We start from the raw sequence: 10,507 nt of genomic DNA on the forward strand, positions 1-10,507 counted from the left end.
TTAAACAATTCCCAGATAAGCAAAAGTTAAGTGAAAGTTGAGGGAATTTACCACCTACAAACCATCTCTAGAGTGTAATCTAAAGGGACAGCTCTAGATGGAAGGGTGCCTAAGGCTAAATAGCTGTCACCAGAGAAAATAAAACCACAGCAAAGGAAGTAGACCAACTAAATACTAACCAAATGCAAAACTAAACCAGCTACCCACAGTCAGTCAAGGGATACAGAAAGAGTACAGAATATGACACCTAACATATAAAGAGTGGAAGAAGGGAAGGAGAAAGAAAAGAATCATCAGATTGTGTTTACAATAGTGTAAGTGAGTTAAGATAGACTCCTAGATAGTAAATAAGCTGCCCTTGAACCTTTGGTAACCACAAGTCCAAAGCCTGAAATGGGAACAAGTACATATCTATCAATAATCACCCCCAATGTAAATGGGCTGAATGCATGAATCAAAAGATACAGAGTTACAGAATGGATAAAAGAGCAAGACCCATCTATAGACTGCATGCAAGAGATTCACTTCAAACCCAAAGACATAAACAGACTAAAAGTGAAGGGATGGAAAAAGATATTTCATGCAAACAATAGGGAGAAAAAAGCAGGAGTTGCAGTACTTGTATCAGACAAAATACACTTCAAAACAAAGACAGTAACGAGACAAAGAAGGACATACATAATGATAAAGGGGTCAGTCCAACAAGAGGATATAACCATTATAAATATCTATGCACTGAACACAGGAGCATGTACATATGTGAAACAAATACTAACAGAATTAAAGGAGGAAATAGAAAGCAATGCATTCATTTTAGGAGATTTCAACACACCACTCACTCCAAAGGACACATCAACCAGACAGAAAATAAATAAGGAGACAGAGGCACTAAACAACACATTAGAACAGAAGGACCTAACAGACATCTATACAACACTCCACCCAAAAGCAGAGGATACACATTCTTCTCAAGTACACATGGAACATTTTCCAGAATAGACCACATACTAGGCCACAAAAAGAGCCTCAGCAAATTCAAAAAGATTGAAATCGTACCAAGCAACTTCTAAGATCACAAAGGTATGAAACTAGAAATAAATTGTATGAGGAAAAAAAGGCTCCCAAACACATGGAGGCTTAATGACATGCTCCTCAATAATCAGTTGATCAATGACCAAATTAAAACAGAGGTCAAGCAATATATGGAGACAAATGAAAACAAAGGCCGGTGCCCCTAGTTCTGTGGGATGCAGTGAAAGCAGTTTTAAGAGGAAAGTATATAGCAATCCAGGGCTATTTAAACAAGGAAGAACAATCCCAAATGAATAGTCTAAATTCACAATTATTGAAACTGGAAAAAAGAACAAATGAGGCCCCAAGTCAGTAGAAGGAGGAACACAATGAAGATCAGAGAAAAAATAAATAAAATTGCAATGAATAAAACAATAGAAAAATTAATGAAACCAAGAGCTGGTTCTTTGAGAAAATAAACAAAATAGATGAACCCCTGCCAAGGCTTATAAAAAAAAAAGAGAATCCACACATAAACAGGCTCAGAAATAAGAAAGGAAAAAATCAATACAGACACCACTGAAATACAAAGACTTATTAGAGAATACTATGAAAAATTATATGCTAGCAAAGTGGATAACCTAGAAGAAATGGACAACTTTCTAGAAAAATGCAACCTTTCAAAAATGACCCAGAAAGAAAGAGAAAATCTGAACATGCCAATTACAGGCAATGAAATTGAATCAGTAGTAGTAAAAAAACTACCCAAGAACAAAATCCTGGACCAGATGGATTCACAACTGAATTTTATCAGACATTTAGAGAAAATGTAATACCCATTCTCCTTAAAGTTATCCAAAAAAATAGAAGAGGACGGAATACTTCCAAACTCATTCTATGAAGCCAGCATCAATTTAATACCAAAACCAGGGAAGAACACCACAAAAAAAGAAAACTACAGACCAATATCTCTGATGAACATAGATGCAAAAATAGTCATCAAAATATTAGCAAACTGAATTCAAAAATACATCAAGAGGATCATACATCATGATCAAGTGTGATTCACCCCAGAGATGCAAGAATGGTGCAACATTCAAAAATCCATCAATGTCTTCCACTATATCAATAAAAAGAAGGAAAAAAATCACATGATGATCTACATAGATGCTGGAAAATCATTTGACAAAATTCAACATCCATTCATGATAAAAACTCTCAAGAAAATGGGAACAGAGGGCAAGTACCTCAACATAATAAAGACCATATATGACAAACCCACAGCCAGCATCATACTTAACAGTGAAATGCTAAAAGCTTTTCCTTTAAGATCAGGAACAAGACAAGGATGCCCACTCTCTCCCCTTGTGTTCAACATAGTACTGGAGGTCCTAGCCATAGCTTTCAGACAACACAAAGAAATAAAAGGCATCCGGATTGGTAGATTGGTAAAGAAGGAGTTAAAGTGTCACTGTTTCCAGATGACATGATATTGTACATAAAAACCCTGAAAATATCCACTCCCAAACTATTGGAACTAATAACAGAACTCAGCAAAGTTGCAGAATACATAATTAATACACAGAAATCTGTTGCATTCCTATACACTAAGGATGAACTAGGAGAAAGACAAATCAGGAAAACAATTCCATTCACATTTGTATCAAAAAGAATAAAATACCTACGAATTAACCTAACGAAAGAAGTGAAAGACCTATACCCTGAAAACTACAAGACGCTCTTGGGAGAAATTGAAGAGGACACTAATAAATCGAAATTCATTCCATGCTCTTTGGTAAGAAGAATTAATATTGTCAAAATGGTCATCCTGCCTAAAGAAATCTACAGATTTAATGCAATCCCTATCAAAATACCAACAGCATTCTTCAATGAACTGAAACAAATAGTTCTAAAATTCATATGGAACTACAAAAGACTCCAAGTAGCCAAAGCAATTCGGAAAAGGTAGAATAAAGCAGGGGCAATTATGCTCCCCAACTTCAAGCTCTACTACAAAGCCACAGTAATCAAGACAATTTGGTACTGGCACAAAAACAGACCCATTGATCAATGGAAAAGAATAGAGAGCCCAGATATAAACACACACACGTATGGCTAATTAATAAATGATAAAGGAGCCATGGATATTGAATGGGGAAATGACGGCCTCTTCAACAACTGGTGTTGGTAAAACTGGACCACTACATGTAAAAGAATGAAACTGGATTACTGTCTAACCCCATACATAAAAGTAAACTCGAAATGGATCAAAGACCTGAATGTAATTCATGAAACCATGAAACACTTAGAAGAAAACATAGGCAAAACACTCCTGAATATAAACATGAGCAGCTTTTACATGAACATATCTCCTTAGGCAAGGAAAATGAGAGCAAAAATGAACAAGTGAAACTATATCAAACTGAAAATCTTCTTTAGAGCAAAGGGAATCATCAGTAGAACAAGAAGGCATCCTACAGTATGGGAGAATATATTAATAAATGACATATCCAATTAAGGGGCTGACATCCAAAATATATAAAGAGCTCATGTGCTTCAACAATGATAAAGCAAATAACCTGATTAAATATGGGCAGAGTATCTGAACAGACACTTCTCCAAAGAAGAAATTCAGATGGACAAGAGGCACATGAAAAGATGCTTCACTTTGCTGATCATCAGATAAATGCAAATTAAAACCACAATGAGATATCACCTCACACCAGTTAGGATGGTGAACATCCAAAATACAAAGAACAACCAATGCTGGTGAGGATGTGGAGAAAGGGGAACTCTTCTACACTGTTGGTGGGAATGTAAACTAGTTCAACAATTGTGGAAAACAGTATGGAGATTCCTCAAAAATCTAAATATAGAAATGCCATTTGACCCAGGAATTCCACTCCTAGGAATTTACCCTAGGAATGAAGGAGCTCAGCTTGAAAAAGACAGATGCACCCCTATGTTTATCACAGCACTATTTACAATAGCCAAGAAATGGAAGCATCCTATGTGTCCATCAGTAGATGAATGTATAAAGATGTGGTCCATATCCACAATGGAATATTATTCAGCCTTAAGAAGAAAACAAAGCCTACCATTTGCAACAACATGGATGGTGCTAGAGGGTATTATGCTCAGTGAAATAAGCTAGGAATAGAAAGACAAGTGTCAGATGATTTCACTCATCTGTGGAGTAAAACAACAAAGCAAAAACTGAAGGAACAAAATGGAGCAGACTCACAGAACCCAAGAATGGACTAACAGTTACCAAAGGGAAACGGACTGAGGAGGGTGGGTTGGAAGGGAAGAATAGGGTCATTAAGGGGCATTGTGATTAGCACATGTAATCTAGGGGGGCACGGGGAAGGAAGTATAGCACAGAGAAGACAAGTAGTGACTCTATAACATCTTACTATGCTGAAGGACAGTGACTGTAATGGGGTATGTGGTGGGGACTTGATAAAAGGGGGAACATAGTAACCACCATGTTGCTTATGTGAAAAGTGAGCATAAGACTGTATATCAATGATAACTTAATAAAAAAAAGTCACCAGCAACCTCAATCTCAACATGATATAGCCTATATATGAAAGCCGTCAGCTAACATTGTACTCAATGGTAAAATGCTGAAAGCTTTACTTCTATGATCAGGAACAAGAAAAGAATGCCTATTTTCACGGGTTGCTTTCAACATAGTACTGGAAATCTTAGCCAGAGAAATTAGACAATAAAAAGAAATAGAAGGTATCCAAATGGTAAAGATGCAAAATTACCTCTGTTTGCAGATGACATGATTTTATAAGTCGAAAACCGTATTTCACACACACACACACACACACACATACAAACATACCTGCTAGAACTAATAAACAAATTAGCAAAATTATGGGGCACAAAATCAACACACAGAAGTCAAAAACTGAATTTCTATACACTAACAATGAACAATCTGAAAAGGAAATTAACTAAATAATTCCATTTACAATAGCATCAAAAATAATAAAATGGGAGTAAAGCAAGGAGACAAATTCTTATACAATGAAAACTACAAAGCATTGTTGAGAGAAATTAATGAAGACACAAATAAATGGAAAGATATCCCATGTGAATGAATTGGAAGTCATAATATTGTTAATATGTCAGTGCTACCCAAAATGATCTGTAGTTCAATGCAATCCCTATCAAAGCCTGAATGACATTTTTTTTGCAGGAATAGAAAAATCCCATCTAAAATTCATATGAAATTTCAAGGGACTCAAAATAGCCAAAAAAATCTTTAAAAAGAAGAACCAAGTTTTGGTCTCATATTTCCTGATTTCAAAGTACAGTTTGAAAGTACAGCTATGAAAGTACAGTAATCAGACTGGTATGGTACTAGACAAAAGAGACATAAGACCTGTGAAATAGACTACAGAGCTCCTAAATAAACTCTCACATATATAGTCAAGTGATTCCATTAAGAGAGGCAAGAAAGTTAATGGGAAAAGGACAGTTTTTTTTTGACAAGTGATGATGAGAAAACCAGATATCCACATACAAAAGAAAGAAGTTGAACCTTTGAATCATACACATATAGACACAAATTATTCAAAATGAATCAAAGACCTAAACTGAAGGAGTAAAACTATAAACTCATAGGAAAAAGTAAAGGATAAAGTTCACGACATTGTGTTTGAAAATGATTTCTTGGATATGACACCAAAATATCAGCAAAAAAAAGTAAAAAACAAGCTGTACTTCATCAAAATTAAAACTTTTTGCATGAAATGATACTATTAATAGAGTGGAAACACCACCCACAAAATGGGAAAAAATATTTGCAAATCATATCTTTTAAGGAATTAATACCCAGAATATAAAAAGAACTCTTAAACTCAATGACAATGACACCACCACTAGCATGACTGGATTAGAAAATGGGCAAAGGACTTGAATAGACATTTGCCCAAAGAATACATACAAATGCAAATAAGCACATAAAAAGATGATGAACATCACTAATTATTACGGAAATGCAAATCAAAACCACAGTGAGGTACCACGTCATATTGGTTAGGATAGCCATTACTTATTTTTTTAGAAAATAACAATTGTTGGTGTGGATAACAAAAAATTAGCCCTTGTGCATTGCTAGTGGGAATATAATATGAGGCAGCTGCTGTAGAAAAAGGCATGGCTATTCCTCAAAAATTAAAACAATTACCATATGATCCAGAAATTCTATTTGTGGATATAAATCCAAAAGAAGTGAAAGCAGAGACTTGAACAGATATTTATACAACCATGTTCATAGCAGCATTATTCACAAAAGGTAGAAGCAACCCAAATATCTATTCATAGATGAATGAAAACACAAAATGTGATATATAGATATAGATATGAGTATATGATATGAATAGATTTATATATATGTATATATAGATTATATGAATACATATTTACATATTTTATGTGTGTATCTATAGTCCATTATGTACATATACATGTGTGTATATATATATATATTCTTGCATATGTGTGTGTATATGTGTGTGTATAAATATATACATATAGTTATTCAACCTATAAAAGTAGGGAAGTAATGCATTCTATAATGTGAATAAAACTTGAAGATATTATGCTAAGTGAATAAAGGCAGTCACAGAAGGACAAATACTGTATGATTCTGCTTATATGAGATACTTAGAATAGCCAAATTCACAGAAGCAATAAATATAATGGTAGTTGCCAGGGTATGTGGGGTGGGGGAAATTGGAATCAGTAGTTAATGTTTAATGGATACAGTTTCTGTTTGGGAAGATTAAAAATGCTCTGGAGAAAGATGGTAGTGATGATAGCACAACAATTTGAATGTACAATTGAACCGTAAACTTAAAAATGGTTAAAATGATACATTTTATATTGTGCATATTTTATCACAATTTAAAAAAGCCATCAATAAGCAGTAATATTAGATAAATGACAGATATAGATATTCACAGACTTTTTTGTTATTAACATAAAACATTAACATAATTTATAAAAACATGTAAATACATGTCAACAAGGAGAAACATCAGAAGAGACCTCTTTCAGCTGTATACTGAGTTGTTATAAAGAGCGGTAGAAAGGAAGGAGTGACATATGGCACTTAAGAGAATAACATACATGGCAGTATGTAAGTGACAACAAATATAATATAGCCTATTCTCTTTATAATCTAGTCTACAGAATCCTGATTTGATCCTATCTCCTTAGTTACTATGATAAAAGAGGGAGCTAGAAGACCCTGAGCAGTCAGAGAAAACTGCAGGAACCTTGCACTCACAGAGGGTGAGTGAGTTAATTTACTGTTTATCAGATACATTTAGTATCAAAGGGCTTAAAATAACATAATGATGGTCTCCATGTAAATGTCTTCTAAGGAAAAGAGAAGAAGAAACTTACTAAATAAATAATGGAAGCGTACATCTGAGTGTTATGATAAACCTAATCCAATTTGAAAGGCATTAACTGAACACGTATTATGAATGAATGAATCAATGAATGAATGAGTCAATGAATAAATGATTAAATGATTGTATCAATAGAAAAGATGAAAAATTACTATAGCCTTATGACTGTTCTATTGCACTCTAATAACATTATCTTATTTTCCAGAAGGCTTTAATAAATTTATCAATGGATATAGAATCCTATTAGGCAAAATACTCAGCAGAAAAAGAAGAAAATGTAAATGTTCTTTCTTGAGGTATTGCTAGATGTAGGGAATATGTGACTAAGAAAATGAAATAAAATATATCCATCCTATAAATATAAAAAATACAATTATCACACAGTTTCAAAGATATTAAAGATATAATGGGTATTTCCTAAACATTTTAAATAAACAAGAGATGGAGGAAATAGGAAATTATAATCATTGGGGAAAAATAAAAATAATTAATATTTATTGTTTCCTCTATGCCATTGCACTGATCTTCTTTACATGTCTCATTTAATCCTCACATAGCTATATAAGTGTTATTTTCACTAATTTTTAAATATCAGACAACTGAACAAAGGGGAATTAAATAGCAATGAATAGGAAGAGAATACTAGACTTGAATACAGGCAGTCTAACTCCAAAGCCTGGATTCTTAACCAATAAGCAATTGGACTACTTGGAAAAAATATCTTTAGGTCTAACTCCTACCAAAGTAAGAATTTGTGTTTAGTTTGGGCATCTGGTAGGAAGTCAGTGAAAAGATGCCCCAATATGTCTGCTTCTCCAAAGTAGAAAATTTCACACCCTCTCCATATTTTAATTATAAACCAAGTATGGTGAATCCAGAGATAGTACTCTTTGTGTGTGTAATAAGCAAGAGTAGGTGAAAAGTTCAGGAGCACAAATTTCAAAAAACAGTTTTTATAGATCCAAAACATAAAAGGGACCACAGATCATGGATCCTATTTTAAAAACTACTGACAGGTGGATAACTGGGATGGGAAACAATATTAATAAAGAAAGAAATAAGTCCTTTGGTTCTGGAATAAAATCAGAGTATTTCAACATTGTTGCTAGTAAAAAATTTCGGATTCTTATGTGTTGGTACTAGGTTCCAAGTCACCTAATCAGAGAAGCAGACTCATTGCACATGGTGGCCTGGTACTACAAAGTAAGAAAATGGGAATTTATGACCTTAATTTTAGTAGTCAATAGACTACAAGACATTGGCTTATTTTATGAAATACACTCCAATTCTATCAAGAGTTCTCTAGAGAATTGAGCAGACATAACACTAAAACTGGAACCTGTACACTAAGTCATGTTTGTTTATTTTTGAAAGGAGATTGTTGAATTAGAATTTTTGACATTTCCTGACATATAGTAGATACATGAACTTTCAGGTAATAAATGTTATTCACCTTGTGAAAATAAGGGCAGCTAGTTATTTTCCTTATTTCATGTCTTTTATTTCCATATATTCTTGAGCCATTTTTTAAATTGATCCAACTAAAATCAAGCAACCTTGACCATTAATGTTCTAAGAACATGATCCCGTATTTTCTTGGTCCTCACCCCATACACAATGGGGTTGAGAAAAGGGGGCACCAAAAGGTACATATTTGCAATAAAAATATGGACATGTGCAGGCACACTTTTCCCAAAACGGTGAGTGAAAATGGAAAATCCAGCTGTGGAGTAAAAGACAAGAATAACACAGACATGGGATCCACAGGTGCCCAGAGCCTTAAAGCTAGCTTCTCGGGATGGCAGCCGGAATACAGAGCGGAGGATGAAGGCATAGGACACTGCAATGAGAATGGCATCACCTGAGCCAATGACAGAAGCCATAATGAGGCTGTAACTCTTAGTGGCTTCTATGTCCACACACGCTAGCTTCACCACAGCCATGAATTCACAGTAGGTGTGGGCAATAATTCCGGTCCTGCAGTAGGGCAGCTGTTTGAGGAGGATGGGGTGTGGAGAAAAGAAGACTACTCCTCGAATCACCACAATAATGCTTATTATAGCGATGCGAACATGGGTGAGAATGGTGGTATGGCGCAGTGGATGACAAATGGCCACATAACGGTCAATGGCCATGGCCAAAAAGAAGCCTGATTCCATAGCAGTAAAGCTATGGATGAAGAACATCTGGATCAAGCAGGCATCAAAAGCGATGTCACGGGCTCCAAGCCAGAAGAGACAGAGCATGCGGGGCAGTGTAGATGTGGAGAGGACCAGGTCTGTGACTGAGAGCATGCACAGGAAGAGGAACATAGGCTCATGGAGGCTGCGTTCTGTCCTCACCACCGCCAGAATGGTCACGTTCCCCACCACAGCCACCAGGTACATGGAGCAGAAGGGAATCCCGATCCAGACGTGCAGGTGCTCTAGTCCTGGGATGCCCAACAGTGAGAAGGTGACAGAAGAGGGTCGAGATAGGTTGAGAGGAGGCATGTTTTTTCCTTTGCTTTCTATCAAGACTTCAGTGTATAAAGTTGATCACAGCCAGTTGCTAAAAAATATGGAGATTTTGTTCAGGAGCTCCATTAATGATGTGTTGTCAAAAATAATTTAAGTTTATAATCTGGAGTATTTAAATTTACTAGAACCAGTTTAATAAAATTTGTAGTAACATACCAAAATGCTGCGTTTATAAGTACAAAAGATAATATTTATGTCATTTCATATTATCTTGGGGACCTATAAATCACCTTGCTCTTTCATCCAGTAAAATATTCTATCCATAGTCATATTTAATGCAACAAATATTTACTGAACAGTTACTGGGCTTCTACTTTGAGCTCTCATTCAGGATTTCCCTCACACCAGTGAATTTTCAATAACTGGAAACAATGAAGTTAAGACCTTGGGAAAATTTCAGTTATTTAAAATGAACTTTACATAGAAGATTTACAACCCACATTGTCATTCAATTGTGGAATAGAAATAGTCTCTGTCCCTCTTATTCTTGACATGATAATGAGGTCTTTTGAAGTAGGATTAACTCAACCTATATCTTAC

At 35.0% G+C, this 10,507-nt stretch overlaps 1 protein-coding gene across 1 annotated transcript; it reads right to left on the reverse strand.

The window, feature by feature from the left end:
* Window positions 1-8,995: 8,995 nt before the first annotated feature.
* On the reverse strand, window positions 8,996-9,940 carry LOC118969626 (olfactory receptor 52D1-like). The gene has a single exon (XM_037004125.2). It carries the CDS (start codon window positions 9,938-9,940, stop codon window positions 8,996-8,998), a length of 945 nt encoding a protein of 314 aa, XP_036860020.1.
* Between the last annotated feature and the right edge of the window lie 567 nt (window positions 9,941-10,507).

Source organism: Manis javanica, chromosome 11 (genome assembly GCF_040802235.1).
Source record: "Manis javanica isolate MJ-LG chromosome 11, MJ_LKY, whole genome shotgun sequence".
NCBI lineage: Eukaryota > Metazoa > Chordata > Mammalia > Pholidota > Manidae > Manis > Manis javanica.

Coding starts and splice junctions, on each gene's coding strand:
- LOC118969626 (XM_037004125.2), bottom strand. CDS start 9,940: ATGCCTCCTCTCAACCTATCTCGACCCTCTTCTGTCACCTTCTCACTG.